The sequence below is a fragment of the Blennius ocellaris genome, assembly GCF_963422515.1.
Source record: "Blennius ocellaris genome assembly, chromosome: 9".
NCBI lineage: Eukaryota > Metazoa > Chordata > Actinopteri > Blenniiformes > Blenniidae > Blennius > Blennius ocellaris.
The window spans coordinates 9,952,910-9,975,236 of record NC_137658.1 but is presented as its reverse complement, the minus strand read 5'-3'; the positions used below and the strand labels follow the sequence as shown (position 1 = coordinate 9,975,236).

The 22,327-nt window shown below is 44.3% G+C and overlaps 1 protein-coding gene across 1 annotated transcript; it reads left to right on the top strand.

Annotated features, from left to right (window-relative positions):
- The first annotated feature begins 1,282 nt into the window (after positions 1-1,282).
- On the top strand, positions 1,283-22,089 carry LOC308134207 (ras-GEF domain-containing family member 1C-like). Its single transcript, XM_080501851.1, has 14 exons — positions 1,283-1,583; positions 13,534-13,749; positions 13,947-14,069; positions 14,265-14,402; positions 16,187-16,408; positions 17,748-17,822; positions 18,504-18,602; positions 18,893-18,995; positions 19,103-19,182; positions 19,271-19,366; positions 19,468-19,563; positions 19,649-19,772; positions 20,000-20,072; positions 20,156-22,089. Exons 2-14 carry the CDS (start codon positions 13,540-13,542, stop codon positions 20,178-20,180), a joined length of 1,464 nt encoding a protein of 487 aa, XP_080357977.1. The 5' UTR covers positions 1,283-1,583; positions 13,534-13,539; the 3' UTR covers positions 20,181-22,089.
- The last annotated feature ends 238 nt before the right edge of the window (positions 22,090-22,327 follow it).

The following is a 22,327-nucleotide window of genomic DNA, read 5'->3' as shown; positions in this document are numbered from 1 at the left end:
ACGGCTCGTTTGTATCTTCTAATATGCCATAGTGTAAAGCTACACTGATCTCAAGACTACATATAATAGCACGGCTCATTAGAAAACCAAATAACTACTTTAAATGTCGAATTGTCATTGTGCTCCTTGTATTTTGGTATTCAGTGTCTGAAGTCTATATGCATTTTGGCCAACATCGGTGATCAACATAGTACTCATTGAGATTATTACTAGGTTATTATACAAGGGGGGGGGGGGGGCAGGTTTCGTGTATTTGATATGATGAAATGAGACAGAAGCAGAAACACATGGATTTGTTCATGTGTGGGGATGAAAGGGTGACAAGAGTAGTACGTGGTGTATCACTGCTGCTCAAGGCAGCATCAAACTACACACACTGAAGGAAAGAACAGGAAGTACACGTTGCCTTCAAAATAACAGCTCTCTCTCTCTCTCTGTGTGTTTATTATTGCTGCACGCACAGTATGTGCAGCAATAATAAACACAAAAGCCTGAGTTTTACATTCCATATGTCTGAGCACATGCATTCAGGATAACAGCTTCAAATAATCTATACATATTTTGCTTTTTTTTTTTAGTTTTGGTATTGCGTCTTTCAAAGTAGGATACCTTTGAAATGGCGTTGTTTTAGATGACCAGATGGATTTGATTTAGGGAGTGTGACGAGAAGCCCTGATGGTGCGTTTGAAACTGACCCTGAAGTGGAAAAACCCAAACACTGGGTTCAGCTATAATGTTCCCTGCCGAAAACAAAAAAAATACTCATGAGAATTCTGAAGAACAGTATTGGGATTGAAAAAGCCTTAATACTGTAGTGTGAAAGAGATATTGGAAATTATTTTTTCAAAATAAATCGTTCATCCTGACAAATTCTTGAAACCATCGACACTAAAATATCCTTTTTCATTTTAAAGCCTGGAGTGAAATTGTAGTTTTACTGGACAAATTTAGGAGATCCGGTTCAATAAACTATTCTGTGACACAGAGCAGTACCAGGTAGTTCAAGGTGGAATGTATAATTTCCTATAATAGGAACTAAATGAGCTAAATTAAGAAACTAAATCAAGTTCCGAGGTAAAATCCCCGCGCTATGTTGGGGGAGTTTTTCCACCTGCGCCCGGGACTTGTTTTGAAAACCCCAAAGCGGAAGTCCAGTTATTTTTGTTGCGCTTGACGGATGTGTGAGTACTCCTCCGTCCTCTCCTCTTCCTAAACCACTTTGCTCCGAGGACGTGTGGATGTACTGTGCGGTCCGCCGAGTCTCCGTGGCGCAGGACGGGACGGTCGCCACGCCTTCAGGGACGCTCTTCACACGGCGCAAAGCTTCCGTCTCTTCCCCTCTCCTCACCGGCAGCCACCTGTCCACAGCCACAACATTTCATTCAACATCTGTCCACACGCAGCAGGCGTTCCCCCTCCCACCACCACCCACTTCCATCCACCAGGCTGCGCCCCCCCGGAGTCCGGCTCTATACTTGTTCCGCGGATGCGTGTTGGAGCGGCGGCTCACTGACCGGGGGAATTCCTGCTGATTGGAATCGGAAACACTTCGGATCAAACATGGGGATCAGAGTGTAGAGCTGGTAAGACGCGTTTCCCCGCACCAACTACCACATTAATTGATTCTGCGCTCACGCCCACAACCTGCGTGTCTTTGTGCGTCTCTGCGCTGGTGCGCGTTATTCTCCTGCGGGTGCGCTTTTTTCTTTTTCTTTTTTTTTATTTCTTTCTTTTTTTTTTTTATCCCCCCGAACGCACAACACTTGCTGCGTTTAGAACACCGCGACGTCACATTTTTGGAAGTTTTTACGAGCAGTGGCGATGACGTCACGATTCTGAGGTGCCGCTTGCGTCACATATTTTTTACTACGATAACAGCGGCGTGAGTCAGCGGTGTGTGTGTGGACGGGGACCCGGCTGCTTTTACTGCGCCTTTTGCCCCAGACAGTGCAGGGGTGTTTCCTTCACACCCTGGGGGCCCCGGGCAGGAGACACCCTGGAGGCCCCCCAGCAGCCCCCCCCCCCTGCAAAGGCCTTTGTCTGAAATGTTTGGCTCCGTCTATTCTTGTCATTTTAATTTGGATTATTACCAGTGTTATTTATTTATTTATTTGCTCGGTTGGTCAGACACTTTGTCTGAGCTCTTCTTTGGGGCTTCATCCCAACACGCTGCTGTCTTGGGGGATTTCAAATTGTGTCGTTGATCTTGATGATGAGGACCAAATGCCTGTTGTCTCTGGAAGGCTCCCTCCGAGCCACGACACGGCAACAACAAGCAGGGGCGGGGGGGGGGGGGATTCCTGACATATTGTCAAAGCGGTTCTATCACATTGTCATTGATATTATAAACTGTCAGCTCTCCCGAGGGCGGCCCTTCCTACTATCACGTACTTCACCCTGTTGCAGTGCCTCGGCGGAGGGAGATAGAAGTCTGACTGCAGGTGACACCGTGATACTGAAAACACAGACTGATACTGACAGACGCCACGTGCTGCTGTTGTTGTGGACATGCTTCGGTGAACGTTCACGCCAGGCTTATCTTGTTTCGTGTTTAAAGCCGTTGAACAGCGACAGTTTAAACTTGATGCTCATTATCTCAAACACTGCTTTCCTTTATTTCAAACGAATAATTGGGACTGCCTTAAGATATTCGAGTGGAACCAACAGGTGTGGCCCTGTTCACATTTTAGGCATGTTTTCTTTCCAATGAAAACATCTGCATCATCCACTGAAGTGGTAAGCAGCTTTTTTTAGCCAACGGCAATGCGGCGGCGTCTCAATACAAACCAAACGGATTTGTTATCTCCCTCTCGCAGCTTCCTGCAAAGTGGATGGAAGTGAGACCGGTTCTGTCAAAAATAAACCAGTTGGGTGGGGAAAATCGTGGCTGGGGCTGCGAACCAGCAACGCCACCTGTGCTTCAGGCTTTTGCTCCCAAACCCTGAGCTCTACTCTGTCATCCATGCCTCAGCCAGGCTCACCCCCCCCCCCCCCCCCCCCCCCCCCCCCCCCCCCCGGAATGAAACAATGGAGTAGCCATCATGTTTGTGTGATCCACGCTCTCTCAGAATGGAGGCCGTATCAGCTGTTCTCACCTCTCTCTTAGTACTTGTCATGTCCTACATCTTCACTTCCGACTCCTGTTTAAGATGCGGTCCTATGAAATGTGTGCCTGCTCACTCTCACCTCCATTGACAGAGGGCTTCTGTCTGCACAGCTTAGTCTGTGTCATGACTGCTAATGTAGAGCGGGAGCAGTTGAACTCTGCAAATCAGCGAGCTGCTTATCTGCCGCTGAAATGTCCACAAGCGGTAAATGATTTTCAGTCCATTATTAACACCTTATGACATTGTATGGCAGCGATCAAAACCTTTGCGCAGCTGTTTTGTGCTGCTTATTCTACATTCTTCCCCCCCCGATTCTGCTGACGTCGTCTTGTGCCGAGGCCATAAAGCCCCGCTGCCCCGGGCGACAGAATGACTTTGAATTGAAACCACGGCTTGCTTTAAGCAGTAAGGGAGATGGAGGTTACACAGCGATGAGTCAAAGGAGCAGGGGTCTTGTCAGGAGCTTGCCGGTAACAAGCATGCAGGTAGAGACACAGACCCCGACTCGTGTTCCTTCCAATTCAGGCCAAGTCTGCAGAGAATAACAGGTGGGCTGTTAATGAGGGCACCGTTCGGTCGGATGAGACTTGAAGCCAGGCGGGTTCCCGGAGAATGAGGCCGGTGTGTGAACGGGAGCTGTTGTAGTGAGAGAGAGAGAAGGCAGGGTCTCTCTGGGGCAGGTCGGCAGGTCGGTAAACACAGTAGCTGCTCGCTGTGACGGCTTTATCACCGTCACAAGGTTTATGGCTGAGCGTGTGTGTGTGTGTGTGTGTGTGTGTGTGTGTGTGTGTGTGTGTGTGTGTGTGTGTGCGCGTGTCTTGAAGGAATCATAGATCACACACGGTTCTACTTCACGGACACGGCAGAGTTCCACTACTAGCTTGGGGCTGTGGAATCCAAACACACAGCGACGACATCTAATTGGTAAAACCTTCTGCACAAGGAATTCCTTCTTATGTGCTTATCGTCATCCCACAGGAACACCTTTAAACTTAACTCATTACCGAGTTATACTGATATAGTGTTTGGCTGTGGTTGTTTTTTTTTATGCAATAGAAATAAACTACTGTCTATGCTTTTTTTTTTTCACATTTTCCCACCATGTCAGTGTTTCGAGCATATTTGTAACCATTTGGCATGAATACACTTGTGGAATTTTCCCACCACCACTTGTACATTGTCAAGTATCTGTGATATGTCATTATTTTCCTTGACTTTCTTCACACTGTACGGAAACTAACACAACTCAAGAAGTGCTGAACCGATGGAGAAGCACACAAATAATCCCAGTCGGTGTACCTGACATGCCTTTGGATGTCCTTTGGCGGCGCAGCAGCCTTGCCACCGACATCCAGGGGGGATGGGACTGATCGCGTTGACAGGTCACGTCACGTGCGGGGTTCACTTGCGGAATTGTTCAGGCTCGGCAGCCCTGACGAGAGAGCGAGAGAGAAAAGAAGAGTTTTGACAGAATAAAAGAGTGGAGGAGGTGTCACACTGGAGACACAACAGGCATCTAATTACCTCCCAACAGGAGTCTTGACTTCATGGAAACACTCGGCGCTGGTTGTGGCGGCCTCCACACAGCCTGCTCGCTGTCATATGGCCAAATATCGCCGGTCAATCCTTGTGGATTTGGCAGCTTCACTAAAGCAATGGAATGTGATGAGATCCCCGTTGTAAACCCTGGATAGCACTGAACAAATTGTGTTGATAACAAAAAGTGTCATTCTTCAATTTGGTTTCAACTTTCTGCTGCTAAACTCCTGCACAACATCTTAAGCTTAGAAAATGAAATGTGTCAGGTTTTTTTTGTTTTTTTTTGGTCAAATGAAATTTTATTTGTCAGAAACCATATTTATCTACTCCAAGCCTCCGTGGAGTTATTTACAGCTCGTTCTACCATGAAGCAATGTGTTTCATGTAGTCTTTTTTTTTCCTTCCATTTAGATCCACATGAAGAGCACAGGAGACATAATAAACGCTTTTGGTTTCAAACTGATTTGATAATGGAGGCAGAGAACTGCAGCAATGCACCAGTGAGTGAAGCGGAGGGAAGATTCCAAAGGCTGAAGAAACTTGATGGAAATGTTGAAAATATTGGTTTCCCTTATAGGAAAGACCCATTTAGATATTGAAAGCCAGATTGAAAAGGAAAGGATAAATGCATCATGAATGTGAGTCATTGTATGTGTCTATAAATGAGCAGTCATTATTGAGCTGTCAAGCAGGTCGTCTTTCAATTGCAAGCCTGCGGGTTTGAGCCCATATCTCTGCCATAGGTTGAAGTGTCCTTGAGCAAGACACTGAACCCCCCCCCAAATGATTCCAATGGATGGACTGTGTGCCCCGGCGTGGCAGCCGTCACCATTGGTGTGTAAATATCATTAACAATGGAAAACACTTTGACTGCTGACTCGGTGGAAAAGCTTTATAGCTAAGTGAAATCCATAAAATCTTTTTTTTTTTCTTCCCAGAAAGCTTAGCGAAAACAAGGAAATTAAGAAATATAGACCTGAAATAAAATGATCTCAAAATAGTAGCAAAGGTAGTGAGCCATTTTGACCAATGTTTTTCCTTTAATCTTATCAAAACAGATGAGGCGTGTGAACAGATCAGGCCATAATGAATAAGCTTCGACATGAGACATCAGCAGTGACACACTGCATGGCCTCTGCCAGGGGCTCTAATGAGCAGATAGATGGGCGCCACAAGGAAAAGAGACAGTCCTAATGAAATTGCTGAGGCTTAAGTGTCAGATTTGCTTCTGTTACCTTCTCAATCATTAGTTAATGGATGAACATTGAACAGGTTTGATTGAGATTCATACGGTACTTATGTGATATTTGTATGAACAGAGCTGGAATGGCTGCGGAGGTAGAAGCACTTCTGTGTTAATTTAATTTAGCTTTTCTGTGTGGATACCCTCAATTATTTCACTTCATTTTTTTCTTCCTATTTATTTCCAATCACTCAGTGAGTTGATAATTTGTCACAAGTGATGCTTCAAGTGGAATTTGGATTGGCCTTAACCTTGCAATGACGTTTATGGCTGTGTGTTTATGTTAATAATACATTTATTACAAGTTTTTGTTTGGACAAATAGGTTAGCAATCCATCTTCCATTCTTTTGTTGCAGAAAAGTCTCCCTGGTGAAGGAACATTGTATGAAGGTTGTAAATTGGAATTTATAAAAAAAACATGACGTGTTTTAAAGCATTATATGACCATTGTGAATGACAGATTTAGGGCGCTCAAGCTTCAGACATGTGTTATGTTCTCACCGAGAGCCGGTCTGTCTTCAGCACCAATTATCTCTAAGTAACATGATGAATTGCCCAGACGCATCATGTCAGAGACCTTCAATTCATTTTAATGCTCCCATTTTCACTCACAGCACAGCGGAGAAATGGCGTCGGAAGTGTATTTTCCACACATGTGAAGTGATCTGAAAATGGAGTCGGTGCATAATGATGCTCAACCTTTAGGGTTGGTCTCAAAATCAGCACTTTTTTTATTTTATTTTTCCAGGTAATGGTTTTGTGTAATGATAGTTTCAGTTCCATCTAAATGTAAATTTCAGTCAGTTCAAAGTTTGACTCCGGAGATTAGAAGTCTGCACTATCACTTGTGTGACACTCTTTGTACCGTGCTACATGTTGATAAGTCAATTAAAGACAAAGTATAACTTCATCCTTTGATAACGGTTGGTCAGGTTTTTGTTTTGGGTTTTTTTTTTTTCATGTGAAGAAATTACCTCACTTGGAATTCCGATGAACTTTGGCTTTCAAAACCCTTTCCTAAGTAGCACACAAACTGAAACACAAACACTTGCATGCACTCAGCTGTGTCCAAACTCGCTCGGGAGTCGGGAATGAGGATGGGATATGCGCAAGCTGTCTTCCTGCAGCAGGATCCCAGTAAGCTTTGCATAGGAATTGCTAGAGCCTGCGGGTGCGGAACAGGTGCCAGAATATCAGCGTGACCCCCGCCCAGACTCTACAGGGGAATTCCAATAAAAGGGATTTGGGGAGTGCGTCCCTGCTGAGCCCCGACTGGGATTCCCAACCTCTATCGGTCGCTCGCCTCAGAGGGAAGCAGAAAAATGGGTGGGGAGCCGAAATGCCTCAACTGTAACTCAATGCTGTGTTTGGCTGCTGTGTGGGTGCAAGTTTGCATGCATGTGTTGTTTCAAGACACAATGAACTCATTTGTTCTCGGCTCCACTCCTCCTCAAACTCATGCACGCAAACACACACACACACATACACACACACACACACACACAGACACGCTGTCACCCAAACAATCGTGCGCTGGTTTGATTTTTGTTGCAACGCGTGTGCGGTGACATGTGTGGTATTTTTTTGCAGCCTCTCAATTGTCAGCTGTGCCAGGCAGCCGCTGTGCAGCCCAGCAGCCAGATTGGCTTTGCCCCTTGTATCTGGACGCCAATACGCTTTTGGGCTCATGTAGAGACTGGGGATGATGGAGGAGGCAGAGGGCCAGAAAGCCCCCCGTGCCAGCAGCTCCGACTGGGAGAGCTGGCTGCTGCAGGGCCATCTGTACCGGCGTCCACATTGAAAAAGTAGGGCGTGTATAGGGAGCTAAAGAAGGAGGGGCGATGATGGAGGGGACATGTGGAAGGGGAGTGAGAGGCGAGAAGAGGCGTTTGCTTTCTTTTAAGCTTGGGCTATCATCGGACTACTCCCTCTTTTTTTTCTTTTTTTTTTTTTCCAAATAGTTGCAGCTTTCAAAGAACACTTGAGAAATTGAGGCCAGAGCTGCAATACTCTGTGGAGCCCCAAAACAGTGTCAGGACCAAAAATACACAACTATCAGCTTTTTTTCAGAGCACAGTCTTGAAATAGACAAGGTGTGGAAATTATATCGCGTTAAAGGTGTCAACATGTGGATCCTAATTTAGATAGGAAGTGTTGAAGTATGGAGACGAGGTGGCGAGAAGGGAGTTGGGGAGTCACATGGTGAGGTTTGCACAGGAAAAGATGAGTTCAGTGAGTCTGACAGCAAACAAGTTTAAACAGTCTGGCTGTCGAAATGCTTTGCCCTTTATGGAGGTTGAGATCTCAATCTCTCAAGCACGAACGAGGATTTTTACTTTAGTTTTTAGCTTTTTTTTTTTTTTTTAAACTCCACCCAAAACCATGTGTCATGATGTACTTCTGAATTAAGAATGCAGTAGCATGGCTTCACTTGCACTGCGGTGTTTCTTGGTATTAGTGTATCATCTGTTTTACTGAGAACATGAATGAATCAGTCCCAGTGCCTCCCACATGAGGATGTGCAAGAGCTGAAATTAAAAAAAAAAAAGTGCCTGTGCACATAAGCACTAATAAAAACACGTGTGGAAAATTAGAGTTTTATTTTTGCCTGCGCCTTTCACACTAGTTGCTTCAATGTTATAAATATAGAAGCAGCGTATTTGTTTGAAAATTAGAACTGTACTCTCATACGAGGAAGCAACAAAATAAGAGAATCCCTCGTCGAGCTCGCCAAATAACAAGGCCTGCTGATGAAGGAATAAATTGGATTGGCTGTATCGTTGGTTTGATCATGAAGGACATGACATTAATTTATTCAGGCTAGAGGGTAAACGCCACAGGCCGTACATAAAATTGTTGCACCAATATCTTTTTGCCATTTTAGAAGATAAAACGAGATTCTTTTTGGAACCAACTCTCCATTCACACCTACTTTTGAGAAATACAGGTCATTTTGAGCCCGAAGAACCTGTTTCTCTGCTGTGCTGGACTTAACTACACAGAAATATGTGTTTTACATGATGTACAGTATGTGAGTTAAACACGTGGTATGTGATAATGTGGTTGAATATTGCAATCACAATATGATTTGTACTCAATGCAAATCCTCGGGTAGAAGATGTTAACATCTTTGTAGTCTAGGATTTATTATTCTGAATAATCTCTTATTCCTTACTTACAACAACAGTGGCCAAGATGGATATTCTTACATTTTATTAAACAAAAATTCAATCACATTCACAGCTGCAGTTCCAACCAGCAGCATTTCAGAACCAGTGCAGTTTGTTCACTTTGTTCTTTTTGTTGTTTTTTGTGTGTGCAAATGTCAGCTGCCCTTTGGTAAAGTTATTTTTGAATTAATCATATTTCATAGCATTTTTCTTTCATATCTACAATTGTCACTTCAAAAATTTTTTTTTTTAGCACAAATGCATATAATCTACTACAGTTCAGTCAATAATGATAAATGTTCACGATATTGTGCAGCCCAATTGATGACAGTGAAAAATAAAAGTGGCATCAAAGTGAGCAAAGCTATCGATCAATAATACAGTAATGACCCCAGAGGGACTTTGAATAACTACAAAGATGCTACTGTACTCCATCCAGCCCGCCCTCCCATCCCCCACTCTCACCCCAATGAAACCTTTCTTCTCCCCCTTTGACCCCTGACCCCTTCATGGTACAGGTCAGATAGTGGTTAGATGTGCTCAGAATGGGCCTCTTCAGTCTTAATGGAGAGCTGTCGCTAATGCTGACTGTCCTCATCCTTTCACCCCTCAGAGGGAGAACTGAGCTGTCAGCAGTACACACACACACACACACACACACACACACACACACACACACACACACATGCACTCACCCACGTACACACCCACACACAGTCGCACTCACCATTGTAGTATTTGGTGAAACAGGTTTTACAGGGAACTAAAATGGAAATACAAAACCAGTGGACAACGATTAACAGAGCGATGAAGCTGTTTGACAGCTTCAAGCGACCTGCTCAAGTGAGGAATGCCATTATTTCAACAACACACAGCATGTATAAGCAGTGAGACGGTCAAGTGTGCCCGATAAAGATTTTGTGTGTGTGTGTCTCCAGACGGGGCCATTCTGTTAATCACATAGAACAAAGAAGGTGGATCCCCTGATGGCTGCGATAACAGCCTTACAGAATCACAAGACACACACACACACACACACACACATGCTGAGAGGGCCACTAACAATGACACTCCCCCAGCTGTCTAGACGGCGAGCCGGGCTGCCGTTGGCTGGCTGCTGGAGATCTCATGGGGGATTAGAGCACACACCAGTACACTCACCTGTTCTCAGCTGCTTGTTTCCGAATGCGTTTGTTCATGCAGCGTTGATGCAGTGTGACAGACGCAGAGGGAGCAGAGTGTATCAGGAGGTATGGAAACAAGTTAAACATAGAGTACAGCTCTGGGTGACTTCTTCACATTGGAGGAATAGTGCTGTAAGCAGTGTGGGTTTGAAATAATACTTCTTGTTGGACGACGTTTCAGTCCGGGACAGGAAGGAAGTATTATTACTATTTTAGTTTCTGCATTCTGCGGTTATGAAACCTGTTGATGTGTCAGTGGCTCATGCTTTGTCTTGAAAGTTAAAATGTTTCATTCCCTTGTTTTGAGTGATCTGTCTTGATTATGGATATTGAATTAAAGACAATAGTAACACTTGAATCACCCCCTGTCTCTCTAAACACTTTAGAACTTCTTTTTATTTATGATAGTTTAGTATATATAGACACATAGTACTTGTGTGTATCATCCTTTTCATGTGCATGCTTTGTCACTGCGGTTTTCTCTGATTTCGGCAGGTCACTATTAATAGCGCTGGTATTTTTGCGTTTCTTGAAAAAGGTACAATGATCCAAAACTGGTTCCATGCACGTTGAACTCTTGAACAAAAATTGTAAATAACCACGAGTCTCGTCCCACAGATTCTCATAAAGCTGTCATTTACGCCACTGCTTCAGCCTCTTCAAAACAAAGTCCGACTGTGGTCGGGCACACTCCCACACTGACGGTCTATCATAGGATGTACGCATCTGAAGAAGATTTACCTGACGGACTGCAGCCCTCGTTGTATAACTTCAAGTTGTTTTTGACTGATTGATGGAGACGCAGTGCTGTGATGAAATAATGAACCCGAGCCAGCTCCAAAAAGGCTGGAGGCAGGAGCAGAGAGAAGTAAAGGAAGTAGAGATTATCAGAAACGATAGAAGAAATCATTGACAGTGTGGGCACGTAGACTGAAACCCCCAGTCACTCTTATACATGTATAAATACAGACTCAGAGACAGATGCGTGTTTGCATATTTGCATGCATAAACTGCAGAATGGAGTCTCATAAACACCAGATACAGTGTTTTCTGTCAATCCTGACATAAAGGAAGTTCCCTTTCGTGACCAAGGTTGTTCTGTTTGTGTCACTGATATAAGGGCATGTTGGATTTGTTCATTTATGTGTATCAAGCCTCGTCTTCTCTGTGGACGAGAGCTGTAATCCAGTCAGAGGAGGTCACTGCAAGGACATCCCAGTCTTGTTTGTTTTGGGACCGAATCTATACAATGTCAATGAAACGGCTTAAATGTAACAGCAAACACTGCTTGTTCTATTTATATCCCTTCTTCCCACAAAACCGTCTGGTCAGTGAGACACTTTACTCCTCACTCTTTATATAAGTGTATGAGAGCAGTGTGCAGTGCAGGGCTGTGATTATAGCTCTGAGGGGCAGACACGGCCCGTCGGCCCCCGTTAACTACAACTCATATTATAAGAGTTATGGCTGTGGGTGTCAATGGTGCAAGTAGGAAGGAAGGCTATGAAAACAGAGCACAGAAAGACCGATATCCCATCCCCCAGCCTTGTGTGTGTGTGTGTGTGTCGGTGTGTACAAGTGCATGAATAAGTGCTCATGTCAGGATACTGGTCAGAACAAAGGGAAACTGGACCACTCTCTGGAAACTTGAGACATGAGCTGCTCTTCTGCAAGACACTGTGTGTTTGACCTTTTCCCCCCCAGGGTCCCATGACACCGATTTATCGCAGTGGGACCTGAAGGTCTCCTTCAAGCAAACCTGGAACAATATCAGTTTTGGAAAGGTGACTGATGTAGCGGGTGACTTCTTAAATGTTGTTTTCATGGTCTCTGTCCTGAAACTGTGCAAATATTTAAAGCATTACTTTCAAAGTAGCTCCTGTAAAACTCTGCAGTATATTGCATCTATAGGTAGAGCAGTGGGGAGTGTAGGAGTGCATGTACACACACAGACACTTTGTTCCAGCTCTGGCTGTTGTCTCAGCCCCAAACAAGAAGAAGAATGTGCAATGTTTACATCTGAAATAAGTTCCTGCGAGCTGCTCAATGACCGTCAGCATGTGGGTTTGTGACTTTCGTTTGATTCCTGCTGCCAGAGAGGATCCGAAAGCTTCAAGAGACGTCATCATCCTCATGAGAGACGCAGAAAGTCACCTGGTCTGGTTCGTGGTCGCAGAAGCAAATTGATTATAAAGGTGGATTTAAGCAATCAAAACAAAGCATCACGGAACGTATCAAATTATTACTCTCTAATTGATTCGTTCAATATGAGCTGAGGTTTTCCTCTTGCAATTTTGAAACTTGAGCATGGTTGTTTAAATGTGATTAGTGATGTCATTAACTTCCCCCTAAGCATTCAGGTCGTCTCGGTTGCCCGTATCATCCCCACTCCACTTGCTCTTCTTCACTCCTTTTCATTACCGCTGCATCGTCGGCCCATCGGGGGAAGACGCACGCCAAATTTTTTTACAACGTGTAATTCAAAGCACTCGAAAGACAACGACGTTCAGGGTCGCGATGGAGGCCACGCGATCGCTCTCAGGCAGCGACAGTCGGTCTCCACGGCGACTGACTGACCCATTTTTCTTTTTCCTCATCTGTCAGTGTGGGCGTTTAAGACGGGGGTTGGGAGGGACCCCCGTATACCTCAATCACTGCAGTGGGTCACGGTGTAAAACGTGTTTGTGAAAAGGACTATATCAGGAAAAAAAAACATTTGTTTGAAGAGAAGATATTTTTGACCATGCTTTGTTTGAACATTTCTGTTTGAGAGAGGAAAAACACTGACGCTTTAGGTAATTTATGCCTCAAACAAAGAGACACTTGTTCAATACAAACTTTGCCTTTGGTACTACAAATACATTCAGAAATCTGGCCCTCCTTTCACACACAGCACAAGAATTCACCAGGACAGGACACTTTGCTAAAAAAGAGTAAAGCCCTCTCATTGTCATATTGTCCAAAAACGCCTTAAATGTGATCATCTGAAGCTTTCATCTGCATCATAGAACAGTTTGCTCCCCTGAGACGCCACTGAATCTGTGAGACTACACATAACTCTAACTGTAGCTTAGCAAACAGAGGATCTCCTCGTATAAACCTTTCACAACACAAATAAACACTGGGATATGGCCAGTAAAGGCGGATTGACCTGCAGTGACCTGCCGGGAGGAAATTGTTCATTTTCCTCCAACAACAAGTGTGCTGGCACACAGTTTCCTTTTCATGCCGCCAAACCCGAATTCTTCCTTCTGTCCTCCTGACATCATTTTCTCCGTTTGTGTTTCAGTCAGGAATGCCCCAGACTGTGTGCTCAGGCACCATGTTTACCACTCCCAGTGGCTTCAGCCCTCATCTGGCCTGTGCTGAGCCTGGGGAGGAGGAGGAGGCCCCGCAGGAAGGCCCGGGGCCCGGGGCTTGTCTGGCCGACGGGCCCCCGATCACCTCTGCCTCTCTGGACACGCTGATCCAGAACCTGGTGCCCACTGCCGATTACTACCCCGAGGTAAACAGAATTCTGCCTCAGTGACTCTGCCAGCCTAAATTTATAGTGACAGTGTTGCCATCTAGATTATCAACCCCATGTTTCCGTTTGAAATGCTGCTTTTTTTCTTTAATTAAAGAAAGCCAAAGTGTTGTTTTTTTTTTTTTATTGATGTTGTGGAGGCGTCTTAACGAATATCCCTTTCCTTCCTCTGACAGAAAGCCTATGTGTTTACCTTCTTGCTGAGCGCTCGTCTGTTCATTCCTCCTCCGGAACTGCTGGCCAGGGTGTGCGAGCTGTGCATCAAGCAGCAGCAGCTGGATCAGAGCCCACTTGATACGGTCAGCACTGCGCCACACATAAATACATATTCCTGCATTGAAGCCACCCAGCTAATGAATGGGGACGGTATCGAGCACGCTTGTGTGCTGCACATCAGTGACCACTGATGCCCGCATTTTACGATGATGGTGTGTTGAACAGATGTAGCTGCAAGTGCAGACGGCTGTAAACTCTCTTCGCTTCTTCAAAAACAGGCAAAAGTACGTAAGTTTGGTCCTAAGATCCTGCAGCTGCTGACAGAATGGACAGAGACGTTCCCGACGGACTTCAGGGACGAGAAGATGGTCGGACTCCTTAAAGACATAATACACAGGATAGCCCCGTGCGATGAGGTAAACAAAAGATCCATATTTGCACTGATATATTGATGCTATTAAGAATAGATTTTCCATCTTAAATTATAGAGAGAAAAACCTGCTGTTGCCAGTTTTTTTGCAGAACAGCAGTTTGTGTTCAGCCGAAAGACTTGTGATTTTGATCCATGGTGTCGCTGGGGCCGGTATCACATTTATAAACTGCAGCTTAAAGTGAGATATGCTCTGAAGGGGAACTAAATTTAATTATCATCTCTGAATCTGTGGCGGATGATGGAAAGAGCCGGAGTTTCAGTGTCGGCTGAGCAGCCAAAGCCCAATTGTTACACAATCTAGCATTACAGCAGAGAGGAGGAAGGGATGTTAGAGGAGTGGCTCTATGCGCAGCCTCAAGGGACCGTGGATGGAGAGATGGATGGGTAGAATATTGGCAGCGAGGGGGGGGGGGGGGGGGGGGGGGGCAGAGACAAAGGTTGGGGAGGCAGGGGGTGATAATGTCAGAAGGGAAGAGGCGGACTGAAGGAGCAAGGTGAAGGGAGGACAGGGAGAGAGGAAGGGCAGGTGGTGATGAATGTGCTGCTATTTACAGCTGGCTGGGTGTGAGTGCATGTGTGTGCATACATGTGGGAGCTCTGGCTGTGGGTCATTTGTGAAACAGACTGACCTCACGGCCCCCGTGAACAGTCACCCGGAGGGCGGGGCATTGGAACACGTTCCTGGATTCATCACCGCTGCAGTGTCAAAACCTCCGTAAATGTAGTTAAATATGCCTGAAGTATTCCATTGTAGTCCTAACTGTTGAGCTCGTTAAATTCTTAATAACGTCATTACGTGCTTGTCAGCACGCATTGCCTTTGTGCTAAATATAAAGATTTTGATTTGTACTCTTACATTTGTGGAGATTAAATATTCTCACTGATGTCTGGCCAACTCCACAGCAGGGCACTCACAATTAACACATATAAGAAGCTCTAAATATGCCTTAATACACTGGGCACAGGGCAAATTCACAGAAGGGGTGTGAGGCGGGTTTAGCAGGGATATTTAATAAGGGATCATATCATTCATTTATGCAATCGTAACCACACATTGTTGCAAATATATAGACTTAATCATGACAGTCTACCAGTGGATGTTGAGCAATTGTGGCTGAAGTAGTAAAACTCTTGATAATTACAATACAGCCCAGTATTAAGAAATGATGATGAAATTCCAACGTTTATATTAAGTTGAACCATTTTATTAATTTAATTTCTAACTCAAAACTACAATATAAGTTGAATTATGGTTTTTGTCATTATTATTAGTTAACCTGGCATGTCCATGCTGTATAACAGTAGTTATGTGTGCATTCATACAATTTTACTTTATTAAAAAAATCACATATAATAAAGATCAATAATGTCAAAGTACTTATGACTACACTAATGCACATAGATCACCCAATTAAAAAAAAATCAATCAGATCAACTTCTGAACTGTGCAAAAGTAAAAAAAATTTACATTTATACCAAAGAAAAAATGTGTACTTTATTTGTTTGTGAAGCAATTTATAAGGCCTGGGGGATCATCGTGGAAACAATGAAAGGAGATGTATGATCATTAGTAAAGATAGTATACCAAAGCAGCTTTAGCAGTGCCAACCTGGCAACCCTGAAGCTCTCATTTTATTGATAATCATCACCCATCTACACCCATTAATGAATTATTCAAATAATGCATTATTGAGAGCTCTTCCTCTCCTCTCCTCTCCTCTCCTCTCCTCTCCTCTCCTCTCCTCTCCTCCCCTCTCCTCTCTCCAGGCGTACTGGAAAACCCTGAATCAGGTGCTGCAGAAGCTCACCCAGAGGCTGGCTCTGATGAGCAAGGGGGAAGAGAGCATTGTCAAGGTCTCCCTCAATGCCTCCTCCATCTCTGACAAGCTGGTGGCCTTCAAGACCAAGCCCCCGCCCATCCAGAAGGACATGATCTCCATCTGCAATGACCCCTACACACTGGCACAGCAGCTCACCCACGTGGAGCTGGTGAGGAGGGGGGGTGGGGGAGACGAGCGTGGGTTATCCAGAGGTCAGGGAAAGAGATGATAATAAGGATGGACATGAGGAGCAGAAAGGATCTTAGATGGGGGGTGCAGAGGTGCTTTGAACGGTGAAGCGTCAGTGGAGATTTAGTCCACATCTAGGACACGAACATGAGATAAAAAAAAACATCATCAAAATAGAAAGGAAGGAAGGAGATGTGGCCGTGATAGATGAGTTCAAAAGAACAAAAAGAAAGACAGACACCTGGAAGCCGGTTATAGTATAAATAATCTTGATTAGGACTTCTTGGTTATTCCAGTGATAACTTCTTTTAAAGAATGAAGCAAAGGAAATGCGACAGTGAAACATCCATGAACAAAGGATTCAGCAGTGTCCCTCACGCTGCATGCATGGTGCCTTCAGTCCATTCATGTGTGTCTTGATGTGGACACGTGTGTCTGGGGGTGATTGTGTGTGTGTGTGTGTGTGTGTGTGTGTGTGTGTGTGTGTGTGTGTGTGTGTGTGTGTGTGTGTGTGTGTGTGTGTGTGTGTGTGTGTGTGTGTGTGCGCGCGCCTGAGTAAGCTTGTACCCTTGTCTGAGCAGTGACATCACCACACAAATCAGTGATGTGCCTCGGGCTTCAAACAAAGGAGATAAAACTGCTGTTGATATATGTGACCTGACAGCTTCACACTTTCACCAACACACACTCACACACACACACACACACACACACACACACACACACACACACACACACACACACACACACACTGGAGAGAGAGAGAGAGAGAGAGAGAGAGGGAGAGGCAGTATTAGACAGGCATGTACAATACACACATTTTGAACATTACTTAAATCTCAAAAAATATTCACCAACATGTTGTTACTGGCTCGAAAGAGATAAAAGTGATATGACTGTGCTGTCTGTGCAGCGCCGCTTTATAGCACGGGCCGGGAAGCGTCTCGTGAGTCATTTTGATTCGCACGAGTGTGTGAGTGCGCAGCTGTCTTTTAATAGAAGCGAATATTGTCTCAGTTGTCACTTTGAGGAAATATGACTCCAATGAGTCATTACTTCCCCTTATTGATTGCCTTCCATTACCAAGATGAACGAATTATGAATGGGACTTCCTCCCCCCCCCCCCCCCTTTTGGTGCATGTGTGTTATGTAGCGTGGACATAAATGTTTACACAGTTAAGCTGTTGGACTTAATCTCACGTTTAGGTCAGATTAAGCATTTTGAGGGAAAGTCAGATAAGAACTCGGTTGCCGGCTTCGGGTAAGTCGCTACGAAATGAATGCAAGTCAATTTAATATCCTGAACTGTGTGTTTCCAGGAACATTTGAGTCATATTGGGCCAGAGGAGTTTGTCCAGGCTTTTGTTCAGAAGGACCCATTAGATGGAACGCAGGTAAGCATTTATGTTGTTTTCTTTATGTATATTTCAATAGCAACGAGTCTATAAGAATTGACCTTTAGGGTGTAGAATTGAGGAATGTGTTGGAGCTATTCTCATGGCAGGTCCATCCTGGACAGTCCATCACAGAGAGAGACAGTCCATCACAGAGAGACAGTCCCACGCGCTCACAATCACACCCACATGTGTGGGTTACGATTTAATCTCACACGGTTCTGGACTGTGGGAGGAAATCGCTCTGCAGCTTTGTTGTGTTTTTGTGCTCCAATATTTGATCAGTCAGAATGCCACAAACACTTCCTCGTTATTGAATTTTGTAAGATGCACAAAGGAGCATTTTCCCAATGACTGTTAACTGTGTTCACTTTGATTCCACAATCTCACATGTTCAGAACAGTTTCTTTTCATTTTTGGCAGCCGTCTCATTAACTCGTCTTCTCTCCATCTGTTCTTCCTCCGTTATTTGCTCTCGATATCCATTGTTTTTTGGGGTTTTTTTTGTTAAATTTCCGCTCCGAGCACACTATCTTTGTCATCTACTCTCACACAGCAGGTCAGCCTGTCGACAGATAATTAGTATAAGTAGAATTCCTTACGGTAGCAATTTTTTTACTCAATTGTTGGCGTGTATGTGTGTGTGTGCGTGCGTGCGTGTGTGTGTGCCACCATCAACAGCCATGTTTCAGCGACCAGAAGAAGAAAACCACCAACCTGGAGGCTTATGTCAGATGGTTCAACAGACTATGTTACCTGGTGGCCACGGAGATCTGCATGGTAAGTATGGATTCAGTATCTAAAGCATAAGGGACACATATAACACTTATAACTAGAATAAAAACAATAGCTTACCTGACATTTGAAAAGCTATTGAGATGACAGTAATATTGTCACGTTTCATTGCCATGAAGTAATGGAGATTCCTCAGCTCAAGGCAATTCAGTTTTTACAGGACATCACTGCCTCCTAGTGGATGATTTTGTTATTACATGCACATTCATTTGTTTTTCGGTCTTTAGAGAAAGAAAAATATGGTTGACTGTTAAGTATATACTTAATTTGAACAGCCAGCAAAGAAGAAGCAGCGGGCCCAGGTGATCGAGTTCTTCATCGACGTGGCCAGGGAATGTTTCAACATCGGAAACTTCAACTCTCTCATGGCCATCATCTGTGAGTCGTCTACGCTACAGTGTCTGAGCACTTTTGTACTTGGTATTTCCCTTCCTTCCTTCCTTCTTTCCTTTGTATCAGTAGTAAAAACCTATCTCTTCTTGCAGCTGGCATGAACATGAGTCCTGTGTCACGGCTGAAGAAGACTTGGGGCAAAGCCAAGACCGCCAAGTTCTTCATTCTTGAGGTAAACCCCATCCAGGTGTTCACTGCGGAGACGTACACGACGGGGAATGACTCCAAGCTGACGGCTTGTTTGCCGTTTGTTTTGACAGCATCAGATGGATCCCACAGGAAACTTTTACAACTACAGGACCGCCCTGAGGGGCGCCGCCCATCGCTCCCAAACCGCCAACAGCAACAGAGAAAGGGTGAGGCTGCCGTTCCTCTGACAGCAAGCTGGCTTCAGATTCGTCCGTGTCATTTCTACATCTGTACTCAATTTGTTTTCCTGCCTCCTCCCGCTCCTCAGATCGTGATTCCCTTCTTCAGCCTGCTGATAAAAGACATTTATTTCCTGAATGAAGGATGCGCCAATCGGCTGCCAAACGGTCACGTCAACTTCGAGGTGAGGCTCCCTCTGTTCTCCACAACCTGCCTCGCTTACTGACAGGCCAGGAGACGGTCACTCATCCCTTTTGTTTATCCTAAAGAAATTTGTGGAGTTGGCCCGGCAAGTCGGCGAGTTCATGACATGGAAACAGGTGGAGTGTCCATTTGAGGAGGACGGCACCATCCTGCACTACCTCCACACTGCTCCCATCTTCAGCGAGGATGGTGAGCCGCTACATTTATAGCCAGAACCACGTCTTAGGAAGACGGTGAATCGATGTAATTCACAATAAGATATCGAAGGGATCGACGACATTTTGCTCTCGCTCTGCTCAAATCACCACTGTGCACAGGCCGTTATGTATCCGACGCTCAGCTGCATCGCCTTCTCATGATTCCAGTCGCATATTAATAATATATTAATTGAGATGTTTTTCCTCCTCTGTTCTCAGGACTTTATTTGGCCTCCTATGAGAGTGAGAGTCCAGAGAACCAGGTCGAGAAGGACAGGTGGAAAGCACTCAGGTGAGGACTCATCAAACTGGACTTGTTAAGGCTAATATGACCCCCCCCCCCTCATCAACTTCTCGCCTCTTTTCTCCCGTCAGGTCCAACGTCCTGGGAAAGACATGAGCCGTGGCGGCAGCTGACCCTCCGAACGAGGAGCGAGCATGAGTTCTCTTTGCACTAAACCGGACTGTGAAGAAACCTAGCTGGTACTTAGGTGTTTTTCTATGAAATAAACATAGCGAATCAAAAGAAACACGATGAACAGGATTCATCAGGAAGAGTGTAAAGAGAAGAGGGGGAAAAAATAGAGAGAGCGAGAGAGAAAACAAACATGTTACAAAACAGTGAAGTGAAAAAAAAGTTAAGCTAAAGAACAAAATGAGGTACAGTGTGTAGGAGAGGGACACAACTTCTCCTTCCCCTCCCTTCGATGTGCGTTTACTCTGTGAAAATGTTTACTACTATAGCGAGAACAGTTACAGGGAAAAACCACTTTATACAATGAGATTCCTACTGACGCCGTTTGTTGTTTTTGTATATGCTTCTCCACCTCCTCGTCCTCTCTTACCCTCTCCCTTTGCTCCAAAGTATTTAATTTCACTCTCCGATTTCTCTTTATTGTACTGTAATGAAACTTAACAATGAAGGGCGCTGGCTAGCCCGTATCAACCGTCAGATTTTATAGGTCTACTGAAGGAATGGCAACCGGGGTGTGTCTGAGGAGTCGAAAGACGAGACGCCTCGAGCATTTTATCTGTTCATCTCATTTTTACGTATGTGTGTAATCCCTGTGTTCATGCATTCCTGTCTCTTCATATGGTCGCTGTCTTGTTCTGAATGGGTGTAGATACCTCTGTGTGGTTGATCTGTACCTATAGTATATGTTTATTTATTGTATTTTATTTGACAACACTTGATGGGTGGGGACTATGAGCTGGGTTTTTTTTTTGTTTCTCTTTTTTTAATTTTTTTTTTTTAAGTGTTTACTCCTTTTAAAATGTATTGTGCCATTAATGGAAGGAAACTACAGTAACCGTCGCAAACAGGAGCCAGGCCGGGTGTAGATTGTGTACAGGTGACATTGACCCCCTCATCTTTCTGCTCTTCAGGAAGTCTTTTCTCTGACTGATGTTCAGTTGTTTGATATATTTATGGATATTTCTGTGCTGACAGATGTATAGTTTTATTTTGTAACTTTCCTTTTACTGAGTTTGAAGTCCAGCGGCATGCGACGACCGGTGTTTTTAAAGGGGCATTAGTGTTCTCCAACCCTGTAATGACGACGACTGCAACACAGACTGCGTAGTGACGGCACATGGTCGCGTTTTGTGGAAGGACGGCGTTTGATTGGTTCTTTCTGTCTCGCTTGTAATGTAAAGGGGGAAACTTGTGCCATACGATTCACTGGTTGTCATGACAATTCAGGGTCCTTTGACTTGAAATGTGCTTGTTTCGTGGTTTTGTGGGATTGTCACCGAGTTTTGCTTTTGGCAGTTTTGTTGTGATTCTGGAGCCATTCTCGACGGAGGGAGGAGAGCAGGGTTAACGTGAACTTTGTAATTATAAGCTTTTTGAGAACAGTCTTATTTAGTTTGCTATTATTGATTGATGTCAGTGTTTTCTCTCCAGAAGCACCTTTCCCTCTCTGTAACGGACTTTTAAATTCTCCTTCCTCTTTTGCCATCATGGACTTACTGTCACTGCAACCCATTCCTCAGATATGATTATTGAGAGCCAGAGATGTGATGTCAATTCTGCCATTTAAGGTGAAGACGTGTTTTAATGAACATTGCCTGTGCTGAATATGTGTTTGAAAAGACAATCGCCTACATGACATATTATCTGCTCTTTTTAACAGTGTTAAAGGACTGGCGAAGTCCGTCTTTGAATTTTTGCTTACACATACATTGCTGTACGCAGTTATGGAAGTAAGATGCATTCGTTTTTTTTGTTGTTTTACTTCTTTCCTGAGTGTTGAGGCCAAGCAGACACACCTTTGGCTTTGACATCACTGCGAAACTTGTGACTGGTTCCTAAAGCCTTTAATAAAAGTAAATCATGCTTCATCGCCTGTCTGTGGCTCACTGTTTTTTTCTGTGTTTTTTTTTTAAGTACATTGTTTGTTGCAATCAAATACTTATTTTTACTCTTTATTAATCATGACTTATTCAAAACATTTAAAAGTTAAAAAATGATGATTTGGAAATGTTTGCCGTCTTGATGAAGCCCATAAATAAAAACTGCAACTATCAATATTTCCTTACCAACTT

What these genes read in the sequence shown, in the direction of transcription:
- LOC308134207 (XM_080501851.1), top strand. Translation starts at nt 13,540, where the DNA reads ATGCCCCAGACTGTGTGCTCAGGCACCATGTTTACCACTCCCAGTGGC. An exon ending in AGCTCACCCACGTGGAGCTG is followed by an intron (nt 16,409 to 17,747) that starts GTGAGGAGGGGG and finishes GTGTGTTTCCAG; the next exon opens with GAACATTTGAGTCATATTGG. An exon ending in TGGCCACGGAGATCTGCATG is followed by an intron (nt 18,603 to 18,892) that starts GTAAGTATGGAT and finishes TAATTTGAACAG; the next exon opens with CCAGCAAAGAAGAAGCAGCG.